Here is a 25,456-nt window from a genome sequence, read left to right as displayed (position 1 = left end):
TCCTGACAATAGTAATAGGCCACTGTTACACCTGTTCATCCATTAAAGCAACAGCCCCTCACCCAGAGCTAACCAGATCCCATAAAGTTCCCTGTAAGTGCGTTGTGATCTTCATAACAAGTGACAGGAAAGATTAGGACAGCTCATTAATAAAACATGTTCCACAGGCATCTTGATTCCTTTTGGTTTTTGGTCTCAAAGAGCTCCAGGAGGCAGCTACTTCAAAGGTTGATCCTTCTTCCTTTCATCATTCACCAGCCGGGCATCGATATCTAGACACCTCCTGAAATAAAGCCAATAACAGTGAGTCCGTGGAACACTGGGAATGTGGCTCAGCATAAGACAAGGTAGATTTCTAGGCATCTACCAATAGTTAAATAGAAAAAATTCTCCACAATGATCCAATCAGTAAATAAACCATATTCTAAGACTCCCAATAATTTACTTGTCAGTACGATCTAATTTAGATTTTACGATCTAAAATTCATGATTGAACAGGGGTGCCAAGGTGCCCAGTGGTTAGCATCTGGCCTTTGTCTCAGGTAATGATCCTGGGTATGGGATGAAGTCCCTCATCAGGTACCCCAAAGGGACCGTGCATCTCTCTCTATGTCTCCACCTCTCTGTGTCTCTCATGATAAATAAATAAATCTTTAAAATAAAATAAAGCAAAATAAAATAAAATCGCATTGAACAAACTGAGAGAGCCAGACGCCAGTCAGCCTGTGCCAATTGGTGCTCCTCTTGACTACAGGTGTCCACAACAGGCTTAGCATGCTGTTTGGTCAAGAAGACCTGTACTCCTTGTCTGGCTTTCCTTTAGCCACTCGCTGCCTCATCTAGAGTGATCTGCTCCTCAGTGAAAATCAGGTCATGATTTGGTATTGGGGTGATTTGGTATTATTGCTTTATTCTTAATCAAACAACAGACTTTTGATTCAACAAGCTTTCTGGTTTCTTGTTTATTTTTGACAGGCAGCAAGGTCTGGTGGAATGCTTAATTTCAGAATTCAACCTGACTCTGAAATGTAGCTCTGTCACCTGCATCACTTCTGGTAGCCTCTTGGACTTTTCATTTTTTCCTTAGAGCGGGGAGGGAGGGGCACCTGGGTTGCTCAGTCAGTTAAGAGCCCAACTCATCTCAGGGTGGTGGGATGGACTCCGTGTTGGGGTCCTGGCTCAGTGGGGAATCTGCTGGAGATTCCCTCCCTCTCCTTCTGCCCGTACCCCCACCTCCTGCTCACGTTCTCTCTCTCTCTCTCTCTCTCTCTCTCAAATAATTGAAATAAATACTGGAGGCAGTTCATTCATTTACAACCCTGACAATCTGCCAACCAATATATGCTTTTTTTTTCTGCTGCAAGAATCAGTGTGTTGCCCGGAAGCCCCACTTGACAAAATAGGATGCCTTCATAAAAGCGTTTTAAAAACTGGGTAGGGATCCTGGGTGGCGCAGCAGTTTAGCGCCTGCCTTTGGCCCAGGGCGCGATCCTGGAGACCCAGGATCGAGTCCCACATCGGGCTTCCGGTGCATGGAGCCTGCTTCTCCCTCTGCCTGTGTCTCTGCCTCTCTCTCTCTCTCATGAATAAATACATAAATAAATCTTTTAAAAAAATAAAATAAAATAAAAAATAAAAACTGGGCAAAGAGAGAAGGACAAGACTTCCCACCATTGGCAAATGTGAAATGAGAGCCTCTTCTGATATGGGATAGATTCATAGGTTCTAAAGGGAGAAGGGGCCAAGGGGGAAGTAAGATTCTTCAGCTGGGAATGACTTTCAGAAGGTGATTCCCAGTGGCCCAGTAGCGTAGTGCTGGTGTGCGGTACTCTTCACAGTACTAGAGGGGCCGAGTTATCATTACATTCAGTCTACGTGGAGGTCCTGTCACCCCCTAGGAAAACATATATTGGTGATTCCTGCAAATTGAAACATAGGATCAGCCTCTTGGTTCGGAGGCTAAAATGTCTTTGTCTACCAGGCAAATATGTCTATTTCTTTGGCTTGACTGTAATTTGTCTGGGGATCATCAGCAGCACTGAATGCCCACTAGCTACACGCAACTACTTTACAAGTGTTGTGTATTAAGTAGCAAAGCATATGAAATAATGTCTCATGTCCCCTCTTGATAAGCATCAGTGGTTTCTGCCATCAGCTCCGTGGAACCCCAGATGCTAACTGACCCACCCAGAAACCTGCTTGAGAATTGCTTCTGGGACAGTTATTGGATCTGCATATATGTAAATACTCTGTTGTAGAGAAATTAAGGGAGGCCTATGGGTAACACCCCAAACCTTTAACTTTCCTTATGTGCATTCAGAAGGTGGCTTTTGTTGCTCACTTGCTCTCCTCCAGATCTGCTGTTTCCTTTCCTACCTGCCTGTCCTGGAACAGGATAGCCTACACAGCACAGGGCGGCCAAAAGACATAAAGAAGTCTGGGATGCTCAGGTGCCCCACGTGGGGGAAGCAAGTATTAGCTGAAATTCTCAGTGGATCTCAGCAAGGCTTCTGCACGGTGCTCTAAACAATGCACATTATGCTTCCAAATTAAACCAGGTAGCTAGAGTGCCTGGGTGACTCAATTAAGGGTCTACCCTTTTTTCTCAAGGTCCTGGAATTATGCTCATCATCAGGCTCCCTGCTCAGAGTAGACTCTGCTTCACCCTCCCCTCAGTCCTTACCCCCCACATTCATATTCTCTCTCTCCCTCAAGTGAATAAATAATATCCTTTAAAAGTAAACCAGATATGAGAATTATCAAGTATCTGAAGGAGAAAAGAAGTTTAACCTGTCATCTCACCCAAACATACCTTCAGGCTGGTGTCTTTCGGAATTCCATATAATTTATGTCCAATCCCTACAATATCCCTCTCAGTGACATCTTGACTGGTGCCTTTCACATCGATGTAGTGGCAGTCAGCACTGGCGAAATGGCAGGAAATTGCCTGTGCAGGGTGAAATGATTAATATTGGGGGAGAAAAATATCTGTTAACAGCAACAACCAAACAGAAAGACTTCTTTTAGAACATCAGCTAGTTCACTAGCATTTGATTTCCAGAATGTTCCATCGTGTCTTGGATTAGTCTCTTTGGGGTTCAATATCTTATCTCCCCCCAGGTACAGCTAAAGGCTGACTGAGAAATTCCAAGAGGTTTTAAACTCCCTGGGATACTTGTTTTCAAAATGGGCAGAGAACATAATGACAAGAGTAAGAGGACTTTAATTTTTAACATGTGATTTATCTAGCGAGTGCATGTCCTCGAGTCCTAAACAGGAATGGGTTCCAGGGTTCTTCATCCTCTTCTTAGTCACAGAAGTTAGTTACTCAGCTGAGTTTGTGGTGCTTTGTTATTTTAATGTCTAAAGATCAAGAAAAAAACACACAAAATACCTTGCGAAGGAAAATAATATACACACCCACTCCTGTCAAATCAAAAGAACATTTGAAGTCCAATAGCATTCATATACGGCACTCATCTTGTTTCCTTCTGAAGGTAAGAGGAGGTTACTTGGTTCTCCCCATTCTTAAAAAGGTTATCAGCAGATAAACTTAAAACTCACTTTCCTAGTCGCATGTTAGTTCTCTTGAGGTGACCTCACTTCTCAGAAGAGCTGCCTGCTTTGCTCACAACATGAAATTTCTAGACAGTGGAGTCACAAACTCCATTTCCCATGGAAGCCCCCACACACACCAAGGAGTAGTGACACCTGAGGCCAGAGGGGATAAGTACATTACCTATATGTGTTTTTAATTTTTTTTTTGTAAGGGTCCATCTTTTTTCAAATAAAGTAGTTGAAAATTGCAAAGTTAGGATATTATCATTCACATTACTTGGTTTTCTTATTATTTACCTTTTAGTTTCATACAGGAATCACTGTATACTATATTTTCAGGTTTTGACATGAGATCTTTCGGTATGTAGTTATCCTACACAGTTTATAATCCTGATCATATAGATAGTAATATAAGGGGATCCCTGGGTGGCTCAGCGGTTCAGCGCCCCCGCCTTCAGCCCAGGGCGTGATCCTGGAGACCTGGGATCAAGTCCCACATCAGGCTCCCTGCATGGAGCCTGCTTGTCCCTCTGCCTGTGTCTAAGCTTCTCTCTCTCTCTCTGTGTCTCTCATGAATAAATAAATAAAATCTTTCAAAAAAAAAGTAATATAATTTTCTAACTCATACAGACTTTCAGACTATTTGTCTTAGCATCCTGTTTTTACACACACATACACATAAAATTCCATTTTCATATCAAATTGAATTTTGACACCAAGGATACATGATAAAAGGCCCAAATTCATGAATCCCAAAAACATTCACATTATTTATGTCCTTGTGGCTGTACCCCTGCTTGTACAGTTCTGAGGGTCATGCTGGTGGGGAGTCTGATCTAAGAAACTAATATAAGTATTTAAAGTATAAATATAAGTATTTAAAATATAAGTATTTAAATATAAGTATTTAAAATTTTGGCATTAAAAAAATTTTGGCATTGTGTTCATCACAGATATTTTTTGCATTGATTTTGATTTTCTAAATACTGCCTTAAACTATCATTTAACTTGATTGTTGAGGTTTTTTAGCACCATCCTCCTAACCCCGTTATATTTTCCCTGGAGGAGAGGGCTTTCTTGCCTCACCCTCATCCTGGCCCTGTTGACCTGGTGGAAATATGAATGAACGGAAGATGAAACCTGGTAGCCTACCCTGCACCTAGGGAGACAATGGGTGTGTTGGTGTGACAAACTGGCACGCTTCACTCAACCCCAAAAAACCCCAATATATCGTAATAAGAGCCATGTAATGTGGGTAATGTCAGTCCACAGTGCTGTGAGATCTGCTAAATATTTGAGAAGAGAGAAATCTGGGAATATGGGAAATTTGTCAAATCTTAATGTAAGCAATGAAATCAATAGGTTTTTAATATATTCATAGCTAAGGGGCAAAAAACATGAATCACTGCTAAATCTTATTTCTGGGCAGCCAATTCAATATCAAAGCTATTATAAACTGCCGTCATAAATGGTTCCTTTATCCATTTCCCATTTTAAGATTTTAGTACATCAGCCATTGTTTCTGTCTCCAAAAGCACAGGCTGTGGGCTACCAAGTATGTTCTTTCTCTGAAGCAATTCTATGAATGTTCCTAATTCAGGATCAGTAGGATTGGGAAACTGAGGTCTCATGGCCTCCTACTGATAACTTAGCAAAAAAGCATGAGGTATCAAATATATTCCCTGGTAAATAAACCAGAGCAAGAGCAGTTTATTTTTATTTTTTTTAAGATTTATTTATTTATTTATTTATTTATTTATTTATTTATTTATTTATTGAGAGAGAGAGAGAGAGAGAGAGAGAGAGGGGGGCAGACACACAGGCAGAGGGAGAAGCAGGCTCCATGCAGGGAGCCTGACGTGGAACTCGATCCTGGGACTCCAGGATCACACCCCAGGCTGCAGGCGGCGCTAAACAGCTGTGCCACCGGTGCTGCCCCAGAGCAAGAGCAGTTTAGTTAAACATCACAAATCTCATAAAGTTTCACATATCTTGACATTTTTGCTTCTAACCTATTCGTCTTTGGAAAGCACGGTGATGTAATGCATACCTTGCGGTATCCTTGAGTTCTGTTCCAGCCTGATCCGTGGATGAGCAAAGGATGAAAGAAAACGGTGTCTCCTTTCTCCATCACGAGGTGCACGCGGGGGGTTTTTTCATCATAGTCCTGGATCCCATAGAACATTAAGTTCACGCCCCCCTAGAACACATAAGAGAACCCAACTCTGTATTTGAGGAACTCAATGACTAAAAATTTTATCAATGACTCATTAGGAAAAGCAAAGGTTTCCTAAGTTCTTCCAAGAGAAAAAGATAAATAGATTCTTAACAGGTACTGCAAATATACAAAAGCTTCTCAGATGTGTGGCTGTGAAAGTCACATTATGATATTAAAATCATGGATTTAGGGAGGCAAAGGAAGATGCTGAAATTTCTTCTTACCCTTCATAACTGAATTATAAATGAGGATCTAGATCAACGTTGCATTTTGTAGTTAACATGGAAGTCGCCTTTCAAGCCTGAATGTATAATCATCGTTTCCCAGGATGATATATTTTTGTAAAGATTTTACTTATTTAATCATGAGAGACACAGAGAGAGGCAGAGACCCAGGCAGAGGGAGAAGCAGGCTCCATGCAGGGAGCCCGATGTGGGTCTCGATCCCGGGACCCCAGGGTCAGGCCCTGCTTAGTCCAAAGGCAGGCACTAAATCACTGAGCCACCCAGGGATCCTCTCTTTCCCAGTATGATATTCTCCTCACCTAGAACTTTGCCTGAACCATTCTTCTATAACTCAAGAGTACCTCTAAGAAGCAAACTGTTCTCCCAAACCAGCAGAGAGTAAATCTCTATTTTTCTCAGCTCAGAAAGCACTGATGTCACATCCATAATTAAGAAGAAAAACTTTGGGGATCCCTCGATGGCCCAGCGGTTTAGCGCCTGCCTTTGGCCCAAGGCGTGGTCCTGGAGTTCCAGGATCGAGTTCCACATTGGGCTCCCTGCATGGAGCGTGCTTCTTCCTCTGCCTGTGTCTCTGCCTCTGTCTCTCTCTCTGTGCGTCTCTCATGAATAAATAAGTTCTTTAAAAAAAAAAAAAAAAAAAAGGAAAACATTGTGTTTTTTTAAATAACTATTTCAAAATCAGTTATTACATTAAGTAATGGTTATGGGGGGAGGACGGCATCACATTCCTCTTCCTGAGGTTATGCCACATTCTCCTGGGGAAAGGACTGCTTTCCTGCTGGACTTCACTGGGGCTTTGATCCAGTGCACTTCTCTCCTGGCCAGGGTGGATACATGATCTAAGTCAATCTGACCTTCCTCTGTGGTCACTTTGGATCTGAGCAGAGGATGGAAGGCACTGGTTATGGTCAAGGTTCAGTTGCTCCCACCAGGTTCAGTTCCCACTGAACATGACCTCCACTTTCCTGTTCATCCGAGCTAGCCAGCCTTTCCATGGACTCAGCAGATACCTGCTACCCTCCAAAACACTCCCCTTGCCTTAAGTCAGCCACAGCCCACTTCTGTTGTCCGCATCAAACTTTCCCTAAACCTCAATTTAATTGATGAATCTTATAGTTTCAGACTTTTTTTTTTTTTTTTAGTTTCAGATTTTATATCAGAATCCAGACTCCAATATTTTCTTTGGCACTAATCTTCAGTGCAAGAATCTAACTAATGAGACAGAAGGCCTGAAAGCCATATTCTTTATTTCCTACAAACCACATTCATTCTTCCTGCCTTAACAACCCATGCTCTTCCCATTCTGACCATCATTATGGGGTTTCAAGACCTTATTGTCTCATACCTAAAACACTTATCACCTCCTCTCTGGTTTCTCTGCCTCTGGACTCTCACCTCCAGTATATTCTTCTCTAGGCCTCTAGATTATCATTCTTGAAGAACGAATTTGATCTCACCATTCATGGGCTCAAAAGCTTTCTGTACTCTTCCAACATCACTAGCTCTATCCATACACCATGCAACAGTCATGCAATGGAATACTACTCATGCTTCCCCAGAGTCAAGTACTAACTTCCTGTTATATAATGCATTCATGAAGGGTGCGTAACAAGTACTTGGCACTTGACGTTGGATTGTGGTATTGCAAGTGTTTGTCTTACTTCTGCAATTAGGCTTGATAATCTCAGATCCTATACAGCACCTACCAAAGCTCCCTACACTGATCAGCTTTCCAACACTTCATGAAGGAAAAATGGTTATTTTACCTGACATCCTTGAATCTTCCTTGATTCTAATTCCAAATCCTATAACGATGTTTTATTACGAAGGAAATGCCATCTCAATGTTAAAGCTCTTTATGGATACTGATTGAAATCAAAACAAAAAATATTCTGGCTCTTGGTCCCGTGCCCAAGATGGCTAAGAAAAGAACAAATAATGGTCGTGCCAAAAAATGCCGTGGCCACATGCAGCCTATCCGCTACACCAACTGCACCCATTGTGTGCCCAAGGACAAGGTCATTAAGAAGTTCATTCTTCTGAACATAGTGGAGGCCTATGTGCTTCCCAAGCTGTATGTGAAAGTACATTATTGTATGAGTTGTGCCATTCACTGCAGGTAGTCAGGAATCGCTCTTGTGAAGCATGGAAGGACCAAACACCCCCACCCCAATTTAGACCTGCAGGTGCTGTCCTACAACCTTCACCGAAGCCCACGTAAGGAGCTAAGTCCTTTTTTTTCCCAACATGTTAATTTTATTGTGTGTGTGTGTGTTTAATATTTTATTTATTCATGAGAGAGGCAGAGACACAGGCAAAGGGAGAAGCAGACTCCCTGCGGGTGTCCGATGCGGAACTCGATTCCAGGACTCCAGGGTCACGCCCTGATCCAAAGGGAGATGCTCAACCACTGAGCCACTAGGTGCCCCTGTGTGGCTCTGTTTTGAGTCCAGATCTGCTTCATTGTAATTTTCCGTATCCTTCTTGCCTCATTAAACCTCCATCCAAGCCTCTCTGTCCTCCAGCCTTACTCTCAAGGAGCTAGGTCCTTAACAACTGAAGAAAAAGTGTTCAGAAAAAAAATAAATGGCGATTATACTTTAAAAATACATATATTCTGGTTAAGATTTCTCCTCTAGGGGCGCCTGGATGTTTCAGTCAGTTGGGGGTCCAAGTCTTGATGCCAACTCCAGTCATGATCTCAGGGTGCGAAGTTCAAGCCACTTATCTGACTCAGCAGAGTCTGCTTGCCCCTTCCCCTTCCCCTCTGTCTCTCCCCGACTCCTCTCCCACGTGCTTGTGCTCTTTCTCTCTCAAACAAATAAATAAAATCTTAAAAGAAAACAACGACATAAAAAGGTAAGATTCCTCCTCTAACGAGACATACCTCCCATTGGGGATAATCGTGTGGCTTCAGAGGGCCTTTGTGTGTGCCTGGAAGCACACACAGGCAGCCATTGTTCCTGTCGATGTGCTCCATGGCTGTCCAAGCACAGACAATTTTATTGCTGGGCCTGAAGGGGAAGTAGAGCAGATCCTGATGCAAGGGATGGCGGGATGTCTTCTTGCCTGAAACAGATCCTGCTGTTAACACACACTCGCATCTCAGATTTCATCTCTTTTGCCTGCAAAACCTACAAAACCCAAAGAAGTGAAACAACATTACAGAAAATCAGTCCAGAGAGCTAAGCATCAAATTTGAATATCAAATCCACAGGGCGACTCCAGATCCTCTACTTTTTTTCTGGGTTCCTGGGAGCCGAGGACGTACTGACACACAGCATTCACTAGCAATTCATACATGTCATGAATCCTTTTTTTTTTTTTTTCATGTCATGAATTCTTTTGTGTTTTATTCCTTTGTAATTGTGGTTTGGGCATAGAACCTAGTATTCAAAAAAAAAAAAAAAGTTTGAGTAATTGAAGAGAGTAACCAAATTGTTGGTTCCCAGTCAGCCTTCTAAGTGGCTGATACAAAAAATATCAGTTAACTAAATTAATAAAAGGTCTCCAAAAAGTACATCACAGAATGAGATGCACTTGGCGTACAATCACTGTGGAGAGTCAGAGATCTCTCAGACATTTTTATGTTTCTCCCTATTTTCCACTCTGAATCTGGTGCTCCCCCATCCCCAACCCGACGTCTCTAAACAAGACATCCAGAGTAGGAAAGATTTGGTGATGTTAATTAAGCTACAGGCCTGTCAAATAAAGTTCTCCTGGCTCTTTTTCTCCAGAAAAAGTGGGAAAGGATAAAGAATTTTGAAGGATCAGTTTATTACAGGTAGAGCAGAATTTCTCAGCATGGCCCAAGAGCTGGGGTGGCTTCAAAAGTGCAGATTCCGGGGATCCCTGGGTGGCTCAGCGGTTTGGCGCCTGCCCTCGCACCCAGGGTGTGATCCTGGAGTCCCACTATCGAATCCCACATCAGGCTCCCTGCATCTCCCTCTGCCTGTGTCTCTGTCTCTGTCTTTCTCTCTCTCTCTCTCTCTGTGTGTCTCTCATGAATAAATAAGTAAAATCTTTTTTAAAAAATGCAGATTCCTTGGTGCACCTGGTTGGCTCAGTTAGGCATCTGACTCTTGATTTCAGCTCAAGGCTTGATCTCAGGGTCATGAGTTCAAGTCTCGCATTGGGCTTCACAGAATCTTTTTAAAGTACACATTCCTGGGTTTTAACTCTCAAATCACTTTCTTTGGTAATAAGATCTTAGGAGCTACATTTGAGCAAGCACAAGGAATTTTTAAAAGCAACTGTAGTTTGTGATTTATAAATATAGTTTTAATTTTGTTAGTAATAATAATGTCTTCAATCAGGAAAGCAGAATTCATGCTATCATAGGTGAGAATGGTTAACAAAGCTTAGAGGTAATGGTTATAATAATAGCAACTGATGGTTGCTATTATAATATCATGTTGGGTTCCCTGCATAGAGCCTGCTTCTCTCTCTGCCTTTCTTTAAAAAAAAAAAAAAAAAAAAAGATTTATTTATTTATTCATGATAGACACAGAGAGAGAGAGAGAGAGAGAGAGAGAGAGGCAGAGACACAGGCAGGGGGAGAAGCAGGCTCCATGCAGGGAGCCCAACGTGGGACTCGATCCCGGGACTCCAGGATCACGCCCTGGGCCAAAGGCAGGCACCAAACCACTGAGCCACCCAGGGATCCCTCTCTCTCTCTCATGAATAAATAAATAAAATCTTTAAAAAATATATCTGAAATAACTATTCTACTTCACTATTATGTGTGCTGTTTTGAGACATGAATAAAAGTATATAAATATTTATTTATCAAAGTTTAACAGTTGGGGATCCCTGGGTGGCTCAGTGGTTTAGCGCCTGCCTTTGGCCCAGGGCGGGGTCCTGGAGTCCCGGGATCGGGTCCCGCATCGGGTTCCCGGCATGGAGCCTGCTTCTCCCTCCTCCTGTGTCTCTGCCTCTCTCTATCTGTGTGTCTATCATGAATAAATAAATAAATCTTAAAAAAAAAACCCAAAGTTTAGCAGTTATACACACAGCTATAGTTGGAACGTTTGAAACTTCCTGGGTTTTTTTTTTCCTCTTTGAAATAAGAGCCCTTTACCGGAATCTGGTGGTTTGTTTATCAGCATTGTATGCATGGCCATAATATTGGGTCCAGTGAAGCACTCCACATATTTCAGAATCTAAGAGAAAAGAAGAAAAAAGTTTCATGAGAAATCAAATAAATAGGCCCATGGTATAAAGTACAGTTATCTGTACAAGAGCCAGGATGTCAATGTATAACAAAACACTTGGTAGAAGTCCCTGGGTGACTCAGCTGGTTAAGCATCCGACTCCTGATTTCAGCTCAGGTCATGATCCCAGGGTCATAATATCATGGGCTAGGTTGGACTAATTGTTCAGTGGTGAGTCTACTTGTGTTTCTCTCCCTCTGCCCCTCCCTACCAAGAATACATATTTTTAAAAAACTGTTGGTATGTCACAACTTTGCAAACAAAGAATGAAAAAGTCAGCACTGGAAATCTGCAACACTCAATTAAGCAGGCTCTTTCAAGCCAGTTGGAAACTGAATCACTTTTTCTATGAGAATGGGATGAGTTTCTCTCAGCTTTCGACTGGGAAGGACAGGAATACCCTTCTTTCAACTGAAACTGTCCATAGATGCCCAGGGAGAGGACACCTTTCTCTTTCCCTCATGGAGATTCTTCATAAGAAGGGACCGTCAGGGGCACCCGGCTGGCTCACAGATTGAGCGCCTACCTTCAGCTCAGGGTGTGATGCTGGGGTCCTGGGATCAAATCCCCCATTGGGCTCCCTGCAAAGAATCTGCTTCTCCCTCAGCCTATGTCTCTGCCTTTGTGTGTGTGTGCGCGCATCATGAATAAATAAATAAAATCTTAAAAGAAAAAAAAAGAAAGAAAAAAAATGAAGGGATGAGAGGCCCCAACACACATGTAACTGCCATGCAGAGCCCAGGAGACAAAAGAACAGCAACAGGGGGACACTTCACAGTCAGGCCACCTCCCTTTCCACAGCTCTTCACTGAGGGCTGCAAACCAGACAGTAATAGAAAAGGACACGCAGCAGGGGAGTGAGATGAGCAGGTCCCTCCTCCCATGGCATCTATATTCTGTTGGAAGGATGTTAAATAATAACATGGGCACTGGTGCTTGACACCAAGGTGCAATGAGAGCTCGTGGGGGGAGTGGGGGGATGGGAGGTGTGTGTGTGTTTGCTGAATTTGGACTGGGGTCTGGCAGCGGGTGTGCTCCCTCCTTACACCTAACCCACTAGGGAGGAAAGCACTCAGCTTTGTATGCCTACCACCTGCCAGGGGCTTAATGTGTCAGCCACTTACGTCTCACAACGATCCCTGAAAAGTAATGCCCCTGGAATTTTTTTTTAAAAGATGTCATTCATTTATTCATGAGAGACACACACACACTCACACACAGAGGCAGAGACACAGGCAGAGGGAGAAGCAGGCTTCATGGAGCCCGATGAGGGACTCAATCCCGGGACCCTGGGACCACACCCTGGGCCAAAGGTGGTGCCAAACTGCCAAGCCACCTGGGCTGCTCTGCCCCCTGGAATTAATGATGCTTTAAAGAATCATTAGCTTGCAGATAAATTGCCCAAGTTGGCAGAGCCAATTGAAATGGATGATATTCCATCTCCAATTCTGTCTGACTCTAAAAATGAGGCCTCTTCTACTGCTTTCCTCACTATTTTATCTCATGTATAAGGAATATTGGCAACTTGAACATGAAACACTCGAATGGTACTAAAATCCTAGGAGTTAGGCCTCATACTTGTTTTTTTTTGTAAAGGGTATAAACTTTTAGGATTCCCTTAGGCAAGTATTTTCTTTTCCTGTTTTTTTGTTTGTTTTGTTTTTTTTTAAGATTTTATTTATTTACAGAGAGAGGCAGAGACATAGGAAGAGGGAGGAGCAGGCTCCATGCAGGGAGCCCAAAGCAGGATCTGATCCCGGGACTCCGGGACCGTGCCCTGAGCCAAAGGCAGACACTCAACTGCTGAGTCACCCAAGCATCACTTTTTTTTAAATAATCTCTATCCCAATGTGGGGCTTGAGCTCATGACTCACATGCTCCACCCAGCCAGGCCATCCCAGCATCTCCTACCAGTATTTTCTAAACTTCAGTGACTCAAGAGCCATTTTACCATTTCTAGCATATGTGACAGAACTACCCAATATTAGCCAATAATTTCCCTAAATTAAATCATGTCTTATCCTGATTAATAATATTCCTGAAGTCATAGGTAAGATGCGCTGGTTACTTTTTCCAATACACACTGAAATAAATACCCAACTACTATATCATCCCCACCTCCTAAAAATCATTGCATGAACCAGCACGTGCATGGTGCACATTTGAGAACAGTGGGAACCCTGGAGGCCTCATCGTGATTCATCTAATGCAAGTTGCCTCTAACTTCAAGCTTTTCTTCCTTGATCGATGCTCACAAGTTCCATTTCCGTTGCAAGACTTGAGGTTGGGAAGAATAGATGATTCAGGGGCCATGTCCCCCTTTGTCCCCAACGCAAGGGGCTGGACATGATAGGTGGCCTGCCTGTACAGTCTTCTCTGTACAGGCAGGAAAATATTCTTTTCTTTTTATCATTTGTTTAAAGAATTTTTTAAATTTTAAGTAATCTCCACACACAACCAGGACACTAGAGTGACTCAGCGGTTGAGCCTCTGCCTTTGGCTCAAGGTGTGATCACAGTCCAGGTATCAGATCCGGCATCGGGCTCTGTGTGAGGAGTCTGCTTCTCCCTCTGCCTATGTCTCTGCCTCTCTCTCTCTCTCATGAATAAATAAGTAAAATCTTTAAAAAATAATAAAAATAAAACTAAAAGCATTTGAAATAAATGGTTCATAAACTGTGGTACATTGATACAATGGGATGCTATGCAGAAGTTTGCAAGTATGATATAGATATAGATACACAAGTGATAATATATAAGTCACATGGGAAGATGTCAGATCTATTATAAGTGGACAACACACAGTGACAACCAGTTTGTTCCCGTGTTACACAAAAGGTGGGAACCCTGGAGGCTCATCATGATTAGCCTGTTAACCTAAAAACAAAGAAAACACAGGAAGGTTCTCCAACCTCAGGGAGAGTGCAGTATCTGAAGAGTTCCTTGTCTTCTTGGAAGTCTTGGATCTTTGAAATCATCCTTTCACTTGGAATATATTCTGATTTTGCAATGGACACATCTCTCATTATCATCATTTGTTCTGGTTTCACCTCCCCTCTGCAGATCCTTTCAAACTGGTCCCTAGGAAATGAAATTGGCAGATGATGTCATTACTGCAGGCTCCAGGCACCTGCCTGGCCAGTTCTGTGGAAAGATCCACAAAGATTGAGGAGATGGTGTCTCTGCACCAAGTTGACCTCCAGGCCAGGCTGAGCAGCTCTGAGCATGGGGAGGAGGAAATGGCCAGCTCACAAGCCCCTGCCTCCTCACTGTGAGGCCAGAATTCACTGTGAGAACTCACAGCTTCCTTAGCCTAAGAAAACAGTGGGGAAAATCTGTGATTTGGTTGCATCTGAGTAACAATGGCAAATACTTCTCTCCTCCATTCCATGGGCCAGGCCCGGTTGGAAGCACTCTGTGCGTCTTTTACTTTATTCAGTCCTCACAACAACACTAGGGCTCAGTACTACTATCCCCATTTTACAGATGAGAAAGGAGAGGCATGGAAAGTAAGTTGCCCCAGGGCACACAACATTTAGTAGAAGGGCTAAGATTAAAGCCAGCCCTTTATGTTCCCAACCACTTCCCAAGGAACCAGTCCCTGAAAAATATCTGAACATGCACACGCTACTCTTACCCATGTTCCCATTGCAAACATACAACATATTTCTGTAAAATAACGAAAGGTTACTGTACCTAAAGCGTTGAATGTCAGCATCAGACACCAAACTTTTAATGACAAGAAACCCATTTTCTTCATAAAATTTTCTCTGTTCTAGGCTTAGAACAGCATTATGCTGAGTATACCTAAAGAAAAGATAAATTTCAAATAAGTCCAACCGAAAAATCACAACCCAACACTCTGTATCAAGATCCTGAGAAATGTTTCTACTACTCATCCACCCAGCATTTGTATTTTTTATTTACTTTAAGAAAATAATGTGAGGGATCCCTGGGTGGCGCAGCGGTTTGGCGCCTGCCTTTGGCCTAGGGCGCGATCCTGGAGACCCGGGATCGAATCCCACGTCGGGCTCCCGGTGCATGGAGCCTGCTTCTCTCTGCCTGTGTCTCTGCCTCTCTTTCTCTCTCTGTGACTATCATAAATAAATTAAAAAAAAAAAAAAAAAAAAAGGTCAGGGATCCCTGTGTGGCTCAGCAGTTTGGCGCCTGCCTTTAGCCCAAGGCGTGATCCTGGAGTCCTGGGATCCAGTCCCGCCTCGGGCTCCTGGCATGGAGCCTGCTTCTCCCTCTGCCTATGTCTCTGCCTCCCTCTGTGTGTCTATCATAAATAAATAAATAAATAAATAAATAAATAAATAAATAAATAAATCTTAAAAAAAAAAAAGTCATAGGGTTTTTTTTTTTAAGTTTGTTTATTTTTTTTAGTATTCTCTATACCCATCATGGACTTCTAACTCATGACCCCGAGATCAGGGGTCACATGCTCTTCAAACTGAGCCAGCCAGGCACCTCTAATCTGAACATTTATTTATTTATTTATTATTTTTATTTTTTTCTGAACATTTATTTAAAAAACGTTTAGGGGCACCTGGGTGGCTCAGTGGTTGAGCATCTGTCTTTGTTTGGCTCAGGTCGTGATCCTGGGGTCCTGGGATCAAGTCCTGCATCAGGCACCCTACAGAGAGTCTGCTTCTCCCTCTGCCTATGTCTCTGCTTCTCTCTCTGTGTCTCTCAAGAATAAATAAATACAATCTTTAAAAAAAAAAAAAAGGTTTAAATCCAAAACATTAACTACTGTCAAAAAAAACCAGAAGAATAATTAATTACTTATATCTGTTCAACGGGATAGGTAGTACTCAGGCATTAAAGTGAAGAGCAGGGATCCCTGGGTGGCGCAGCGGTTTGGCGCCTGCCTTTGGCCCAGGGCGCGATCCTGGAGACCCGGGATCGAATCCCACATCGGGCTCCCAGTGCATGGAGCCTGCTTCTCCCTGTGCCTGTGTCTCTGTCTCTGTCTCTCTCTCTCTCTGTGACTATCATAAAAAATAAAAATAAAAATTAAAAATTAAAAAAAAAAAAAAGTGAAGAGCATATACCCTGGGGTGGCTTAGCCAGTTAAGTGCCAACTGGTAATTTCCCATCAGGTCATGATTTCACGGGTCCTGAGATTGAGCCCCACGAGGTGCTACGGGCTCAGTGGGGAGTCTACTTGAGATTCTCTCCCTCTGTCCCTCCTCTCAGTCGCTATCCCTCGTACTTTCTCTCTCTTAATTAAATAAATCTTTAAAAAAAATGAACTTAATAGCATGGACAGTGCTTATAATAGTAAAATATAGTTATATTTATGCAAAACTAAGACACTACTTGAAAAAAATGAAAAGAAATTATAAAAAAAACACATTATTTGATTGCCTTTATGTAGTGGAATTGTGGATGATTTTTTAAAATTCCTTTTATTTCTCTGATTTTCTAATTTATTCTGTAAGGAATATGTTATGGTTTTTGGTGGGAAACAAATCCAATAGATTTTATATTTCAAATTTTATTTTATGGGATGCCTGGGTGGCTTAGTGGCTGAGCATCTGCCTTTGGCTTGGGGCGTGATCCTGGAGACGCTGGATTGAGTCCCGCATCAGGCTCCCTGCATGGAGCCTGCTTCTCCCTCTGCCTGTGTCTCTGCCTCTCTCTCTCTCTGTGTCTCATGAATAAATAAATAAAAAATCTTTAAAAAAATTTAAAGTCAAGGTCTTCAACATTTTCCCTGGGTTTAATTAGAACAAGTCCTGGCAACAGATTTCTATAATGAATATTTTTTTTAATTTTATTTATTCTCTTTAGGGATGGAGGAAGGGAGGACAGGTGGGACAGGGTGAGGAGCAGAGGGAAAGGGGCAAGCAGACTCCCTGCTGAGCACAGAGCCCTCCATGGGGCTCCATCCCACCATCCTGAGACCATGACCTGAGCAGAAATCAAGAGTTGGACACTTAACCCACTGAGCCACCCAGGTGCCGCACCCCCTGTGTAATAAATTCACCAGGCAACATGATATGTTGTATTTTATATCTTAATTCCCACTAGAAAAAGCTGTATGTATATATATATATATATATATATATATATATATATATCTTATGGTTTTTAATGACAATTGGATCTACTTACTGGAATTGTGGAGGATGGAAGCTGTTTGGAGACACAGCTCTCGAAGTGGAGTAAGCTACCTACGATATGAATTAAGGAAAATAAAATTAAATTTCAGAGTCAGCATTTTCTGGAACCCACAGTTGGCCCTGGATTAGCCCTCATCCGGGAAGACACACAGAGCTGATGACAGGTATGCGCCCTTGCTTCCATCATTTCAATTCACAAAGTCCTGAGGAGGGGCTGGAAGCCCCAAGACCTTTATCAGCATTCCAGCTGCCCAGAGCAGGTGGCCTGGACCCCTGGGCTCAGTAACTGGTCCAAGGTCACCCAGCAGAGAATGGCTGAGCCCACACTTGAGCCATCACTGTTTCCTTCATAGATTTCCCTAGTTTATTCTATGTGACTATTCCTTCCACTAAACTGCTGAACAAATAAACATTGTAAGGTTCATGTCTAAAGATGAGGAGAGGAGCACCTGGGTGGCTCAGTGGTTGTGCCTTCGGCTTGGGTCCTGGGATCAAGTCCTGCATCAGGATACCTGCATCTTCTTCTGCTTATGTCTCTGTGTGTCATTCATGGATAAATAAATGAATGAATAAATAAATAAATAAGCAAATAAATAAAACTTTTTACAAAGAAAATAGAAGTGAGAAGAAACGTGCTTCTCACAAGAGTTATTGAATTTATTGGTAATGCAGTGCAAATATGAGAAACAGTTTAGCTGGTTTTTAAAAAATATCTATTAAATAGACACTGGCTGCAGGAAAAGTGTGATCCATACAATCAAGTATAATTTTAAATATCCTAAAGAGCCAGGAACTCTAGAAAATCTTTGTAGTTTTCTTTTTTTTTTTTTTTTAAAGATTTTTATTTATTTATTCATGAGAGAAACAAGAGAGAGAGGCAGAGACACAGGCAGAGGGAGAAGCAGGCTCCATGCAGGGACCCCGATGCCAGACTCGATCCTGGGACTCCAGGATCACGTCCTGGGCCAAAGGGAGGCACTCAACCTCTGAGCCACCCAGGTGTCCCTCCTTTTTTCCTTTTAATTTTTTTGTTTGTTTCTTTAGCTTAAGGAGTGACTGTCAGAATGTCACTACTCATAAACATGTTATTTTTGTCATGTCTTTATGTAACTGGGGACAGTATTACTGTCAAGGAGAGAAACAGCCAGGGACACAGAACTGCCAGCCAATGTTTGTTCTCCCTGAGGCAGAGAGGATAATGACCTTTGTCAGCTGCTAGCAAGATGTGGCCAGAAAGCAATATTCCAGTCCAAAATTCTTCCTACCACTGTGTGTTTTGGTGGTGGTAGTTGCTTTTCTCTAAAAAATGTTTTAATGGTGTGGAAATGGGTATTATATAAAGCCAAATGTTTCTGGTGTTTACTACATAATATTAGTAAACATGAAAAAAATAGATGCAAAAAGCTGTACATTCAGTATGACTATAATTATGTAAATTCATAGAAAAGAAACACACCAAAAAGCTGACTGATAATGATCTGTGAGTGGTGGAATTATAAGTCATATTTATTTTCTTCTCAATGCATATCTGCATTTTAAAAAAGCCTTATGGTTTATGCCTTAAAAAAAAAAAAATCCCTGCTTTGTGCCAGAATCCACATCTCTTTAAGACCAGTTAAGGCTGGGAAGAAACTGCCACAGGATTTCCAGGATCCTCTCTAAGCACTAACCACATACACATTCATTGAACATCTTGGCAGAGCTGTCCGATACCAGAACCTCCGGCCACGTCTGTCTATTTAATATAAAGAGAATGAAAATGAAGCCTGCCCTGGCCATATTTCAAGTGCTCAATGGCCACATGTACTGGACAATGCTGGTGTAGGACATTTCCAGCATCAAAGAAAGTTGATTGGATAGTGCTGTTCTAGGAAACATAGATGAAAAAAAAGCAAGAACCAGCAGGATCAGAATATCAGATTTTTCTTTCTTTCTTTCTTAAGTAGGCTGATTGCCCAGCATAGAGCCGAGTGTAGGGCCTGAACTCATAACCCTGAGATCAAGAGCTGAGCTAGAATCCAAGAATCAGATGCCTCGTGGACTGAGCCACCCAGGGGCCCATGATATCAAATGTTAACAGCAGTACCAGACTGGACCCAGTTATCCCTAGTCCCAGTATGTTGGTGCTTCTCACTGTTGGGCATGTATCCGAAACAAGTGAAAACAGATGGCTGGGCCCCACTCCCGGGTGTTTGGAGTCCAGGGTCAGAGATGAGCCTGGAATCTGCCTTTCTAGCAAGTTTCCAGCTGCTGTTGACGGTGCCCGTCCCGGGAACACACTGCTTTAGTTAAATGGCTTCGGTCAAGAGTGTGCCTCTCCCCTGGCCTGGGTTTCTGCTTTCTGGCCCGTCGGATGAGATCACCTCATCAGCCTTGTGGGAGGGCGGCTGGACTTTCGTTTACCGCTGCATCGCGGCTTGGAACTCAGAGCAATCCTACAACAGCCAGTCTCATTTGTAGGAAAGGTTTCAGGACCCTGCCCACAGCAGGACAGAGACTAGTCCCGCGGCTTAAGGGAAAATCGCGCGCAGCGTTTCCCAGGCTCCCCGAAGTGGCCCCCAGAGGGATCAGGAGACCCGGTTCTATCCGGCAACTTGGTGTCCCTGTCCTGCAGCGACGTGTCCTGGATGCCACAGCAGTGGCGCCCACGGCGCCTGCGAGCTGCCCTCGTGAAGGCCGAGGCCGCGGAGAGCGCGGGCCCCTGGGCGCGGCGGGCGGCGGGCGGCGGGCGGCGCACGCAGGTCCCGGGCAGGAGGGGAGCGCCGGGGCCGCGGCCAGAGCGGGCTCCCCCGCGGAGGGGGCCGGCCCGGCCCGAGGGTCCCGCTGCCGCCCGCCCGCCCGCCCGCCCGGCCGCCCCGGGCAGCTCCGCGCGCGGTGCCGGGCCCGTGCTTCGCCTTTCCCGGGCTCCGGGCGGCCGCGGCCAGAGGCCCGGGGAGCTGCGCGCACGCCGCCTGCTCTCCGCCCGCAGCGCGGGGCCCCGGGCCCGGGACGGCGCGGACGCCGGGGGCTGGGGGCGCGCATCAGCCCCGGGGCCCGCACTGCCCGCGCCCTCCCGGCGGCCGGATGCCCCCTGCCTGCCTGCCGCCCTGCCCCCCGCCCCGGGCGCCCGGAACAGGCGGGACCATCACGGGGACGCGGGCGCCGACCCAGGGGACCCTGGAGGCCACCCCTCCTGCAGCCCGAGCTCCCGCAGCCCAAAGGATACGCCGGTCCTGGCGGAGGTCTGGCCGAGGTGTCCCAGCACGACGCGCAGGCGGGCGGCTGCCTGGCGCTGGTTCATGGCCGCGACAGGAGACGGCTCAGCAGGGTCTCGGGCGTCGGCCTCCGCCTCGGCCTCGGCCTCGTTCCGGGCGGCGGGCGGGGCGACGAGCGGACGTCGGTCTGGAGGAGGGCGTGGAGCGCCCGGATTCTGCGTGGTGCGGAGATGCCCCGGGCCTCCTGGGTCCACGCACTGGGCGCCCCGGGCGGAGAGGAGGGATGCCCGCACACCCTGCTCCTCGAGATCGCAGAGATCCTCACTGCCTCCCAGAGCAGAGCAAGTGCTTTTCAAGGGTTCTAACCCGGTGAAGGTCGTCCAGGGAGAAGTGAGCCAACACATGACCCATGCTCCCAACCGGGACTTTCAGTCTGTTTAATCCCACGTGACTGTGCCCCTCCCTCCCTGTGCAGATGCTCTGACAATTCACGTGGTCGTTCACCCATACAAGTAAGGTGCTGATCCAAAGAGGAATCTGGGGATCCAGTCTGAGGTTGCCGAAACATACTGGCTTCTCATTCAGGAGAAAAAAAAGTCCCTGAAAGAATGATTCTGTGAAGCTAGTGTGATCCACAGTCTAGTATTATTTTAAATTTTCTTTTAAAAATAGAAATGAAAAAAAAAATAGAAATGATTTTTGTTTTTCTTTTTTTTTTTTAAGTTTATTTTTTAAGTAACCTCTTCCCCCAACCTGGGGATCGAACTCAACAGCACAACATCAATCTAGATCCACCATGTGCCCCTTTCTTCCTTTCCCTTCTCCTCTCCCCTTCCCCTTCCCTTTCTCTTCCCCTTCCATACTATTTTCCATAATGACTATAAGAACTAGAAATTGTTTCTGTAATAATTTTTCCATCCAGTCTCTGCAGATGATCGACATAGCATCTCATTGGTTTTTTTCTTCCTTATTTTTCTCATTGTTTCGTTGTCTTAAAGAGTTACATCACGAATGTTTCACTTTAGAAGCATGTTATCATTTGTTTAAAAAGATTTTATTTATTAATTTGAGAGAGAGAGAGGGATCCCTGTGTGGCGCAGCGGTTTGGCGCCTGCCTTTGGCCCAGGGCGCGATCCTGGAGACCCGGGATCGAATCCCACGTCGGGCTCCCGGTGCATGGAGCCTGCTTCTCCCTCTGCCTGTGTCTCTGCCTCTCTCTCTCTCACTGTGTGCCTATCATAAATAAATAAAAATTAAAAAAAAAAATTTAAAAAAAATTGAGAGAGAGAGAGAGAGAAAGCAGGGGGGAGGAGCAGAGGAGGAGGACAGGTGGCCTCTAAGCTGAGTGCAGAGCCTGAGATCATGACCTGAGCTGAAATCAAGATTCCGATGCTTTAAAATTAATTAATTAATTAATTAATTAATTAATTTAAAAGATTCAGGGCAGCCTGGGTGGCTCAGCGGTTTAGTGCCGCCTTGGGCCCCAGCTGTGATCCTGGAGACCTGGGATCAAGTCCCACGTCGGGCTCCCTGCATGGAGCCTGCTTCTCCCTCTGCCTGTGTCTCTGCCTCTCTCTGTGTATGTCTCTCATGAATAAATAAATAAAATATTTTAAAAAAAGATTCAGACACTTAACCAACTGAGCCACTCAGGCACCCCTAAACATGTTATGACTTCTTAACTGATGTCTTTTTTTTAATTATTATTATTATTATTTTTATTTTTACATGAGAGAGGCAGAGGGAGATGCAGGCTCCTCACAGGGAGCCCAATGTGGGACTCAAACCCTGGACCTCGGATCACACCCTGAGCTGAAGGCAGATGCTCAACCGCTGAGCCAGCCCGGTGTCCCTCAAGTGCTGTGCCTATATAACGTGGTGAACTGCCATCCTCACGGAGAAAAGCAAGCCAGGACTCAGAATTGTTAGCTGCTGCCTATTTCATCTGAGGCAGGGTAGAGAATCGTCAGCATCCAGAGCAAGGCTTCCCTTCAACCTCACCTTCGGGTTCTCTATTATTTTTACATGATTCCTCCTTACCCAGACTCTCAAATCTGTTTGATTGATAGCAATGTCCTGATCCTTCCCTCAGTAGCTCTTAACCTCATCTCTCACAGATTGATCATCACAGGCAGGCCCCCAATCCTGAACTCGTTGATTGGATTGCCAAGGGTTTTCAGGAGAGGCACTTCTGTGTATCATAGTTAAAAATGAAGTATCTGGCCCTTGGCAGGTATAGGAAAGAGAATCTCCATCTTTCTGATTCCAAAAAGGTGCTGCTCCTGGACTGGGCCTGGGTGACTAGGTGAGTCCTTATTGCCCTCGTGTGGTGGAAAGTGGGTACTGCTAGGAAGGAGAAAATATAACTTGAGTTCAGGGCAAAGCAAATTATATGGGGGTCAAGACCCTTATCTACACAGGCCCTGAACCTTCCTGGCCTTCCAGACCATTGGAAAAGACAGTGAGACGAAACTACCTACACCTGTAGTTTTAATGTTCCCCCAAAATACCCCCGTTTTACAAGTGTGTGAAAATCCCTGCCCTCTCTACCCTAAGGTGTTTTACAATGGATCTGTTTAAGTTTATAGTTATAAAAGATGAAGGAAATCTTTGAATGCTTCCAAGTATTATCGCCTTTTTTAAATCAGAGGATGCTGGGTTTAAAATTTTTCATTTAAGATCCCATGGGGAATTAGAACTATAATTTCTCCTTAGGTAACTTGATGAACGTTCCTAGTTTTTTTTTTTTTTTTTTAAACAATACACAATTATTACATTTTTATTTTTTTTAAGAATTTTATTTTTTTTTTATTCATGACATAGAGAGAGGCAGAGACAGGCAGAGGCAGAAGCAGGCTCCATGTAGGGAGCCCGACATGGGACTTGATCCTGAAACTCCAGGATCAGGCCCTGGGCAGAAGGCAGACGCTCAACCCCTGAGCCACCCAGGCGTCCCTCCTAGTTTTTAAAAATAGCAATTTGGATTATTTGGAAATTCCCTAAGTAGGCATCTTTAATAACTGTGCTATTAAAATAAAAATGTTTTAGAACAATTGAAATAGAACACACTGAAACATAAGCATGATCGCAAGAATGATCATTTCTTTCTCCTTCAGCATTTGGTAATTATTCATTTCTTAGTAATGTTGGAGCAATGTGCTTGAGATTGAGTCCCACATCGGGCTTCCTGAGAGGAGCCTGCTTCTCCCTCTGCCTATGTCTCTGCTTCTCTCTCAGTGTCTCTCATGAATAAATAAATAAAATCTTGAAAAAAAGATTTCTTAATAATGACCATATTTGACCAGCTAAGAAAAAAAATAGCATGATCTAAGAACCTTGAATTTAATTGCTCAAGAGTTGTGCACCCTTAAGACAATTTTTAAAAAGATTTTATTTTTAAGTAGTCTCCACACACATAGCTCAAAGTCACAACCCCGAGACCAAGCATTGCATGCTCCATCAACTGAGCCAGCCAGGCACCCCAAATCAATTTCATGATATGAATGAGAAATTGCAATCAGTCCCAGATTCAAAAATGCCAATCCTTCTTGAGAAGAATAGATGATCATAGCCAGGTAATTTAGTACCAAGTTTTAAAGTTAATCAAATTCATTCATGTACCAAACAGAAACCAGCACATTGGCCATCTACCTGCAACTAGGCCCATACTTGGCTTTCTCAGCTCCTGTAGGATAGTTCAGCACTCTCAACAAAAGCCAGCCCTCCCCTTGTGCAGTAACCTCTATCTCCTGTCTTGATTCTTCCAGAATCTTGTTCAAAAGACTCTCATCTTCTCCACCTTGTTGGATCTCCCCCTGCCATCAGCGTATAAACATGCTGCTAGGGTACAGGGTGGCTCAGTGGGTTAAGCATCTGCCTTTGGCTCAGGTCATGATCCTGGGGTCCTAGATTGAGCCCCACATCAGACTCCCTGATCAGCGGAGTTTCCCTTTCCCTTTCCCTCTGCCTGCTGCTCTACCTACTTGTGTGCGCACTCTTGCTCTCTGTGTCAAAAAAATAAAATCTTTTAAAAAACAAAAACCAGGGACGCCTGAGTGACTCAGCAGTTGAGTGTCTGCCTTCGGCTCAGGTTGGGATCCTAGGTCCAGGAATCGAGTCCCACATCGGGCTCCTGCGATGAGCCTCTCCCTCTGCCTCTGTCTCTGCCTCTCTCTCTCTGTGTCTCTCATGAATGAATAAAGTATTTTAAAAAATCTTCAAATCTTGGGGCACTTGACTGGCTCAGTCAGAGGAGCATGCCACTCCTGATCTCAGGCTCATGAGCTCGAGCCCCACATGGGGCGGGGAGATTACTTAAATAATAAAACTTAGAAAACTCTTCAAATTTTATTAGCTAGGGTATGGACGTACAATATCTAGGTTTTCAACATTCCGAGGATTAGCATTCAACAAAACTTAAGGTGAATGGACTGGACACAGGAGTATCTTCAAAAATTGTCTGTATTTCAGTGACTGAGTATACCAAGGAAAACTATATTCGGGTTAACATGAATGGGGATATTTCTGATCTATGATTGGAAACTATGATAGGAAATTATGTCCAGGATCTATTAACTGAGAATAAACATGTTGCACAACCATATATATGACTATATATAAGTACACGCCAATTTTTTTTAAAGATCTATTTATTTTAGATTGAGAAAGACTGAGAGCACAAGCAGGGGGAGGAGGAGGAGAGAAGCAGACTTCCCACTGAGCGTAGAGCCTGACTCTAAAACCATGAGCTGAACCAAAATCAAGAGTCAGATGCCCAACCAGGGCACCAGGGTGGTGTCTCTATGCCAGTTTTTTTTTTTTTTTAAGTTCCACCTCTCATTTGGTATTTCTCTTAGTTTTGCTCACTTCAATTATTTTATACTGTTAGTTCTTTCATC

General features: G+C 44.0%; 1 protein-coding gene and 1 pseudogene across 1 annotated transcript; one reads left to right on the top strand and one right to left on the bottom strand.

The window, feature by feature from the left end:
- Positions 1-20,838, bottom strand: LOC478000 (phytanoyl-CoA hydroxylase-like). The gene is given in 11 exon segments (NM_001253720.1): positions 1-243; positions 245-264; positions 266-283; positions 2,813-2,947; positions 5,609-5,758; positions 8,909-9,090; positions 11,102-11,183; positions 14,146-14,314; positions 14,930-15,040; positions 17,357-17,415; positions 20,570-20,838. Coding segments are annotated over 11 exon segments (1,023 nt in total). The 5' UTR covers positions 20,645-20,838; the 3' UTR covers positions 1-221.
- Positions 7,938-8,242, top strand: LOC119870520 (annotated as a pseudogene).
- Positions 20,839-25,456: the final 4,618 nt, after the last annotated feature.

The sequence above is a fragment of the Canis lupus genome, chromosome 2, assembly GCF_011100685.1.
Source record: "Canis lupus familiaris isolate Mischka breed German Shepherd chromosome 2, alternate assembly UU_Cfam_GSD_1.0, whole genome shotgun sequence".
NCBI classification, from domain to species: domain Eukaryota; kingdom Metazoa; phylum Chordata; class Mammalia; order Carnivora; family Canidae; genus Canis; species Canis lupus.
This window is presented reverse-complemented; position numbering and strand designations above follow the sequence as displayed.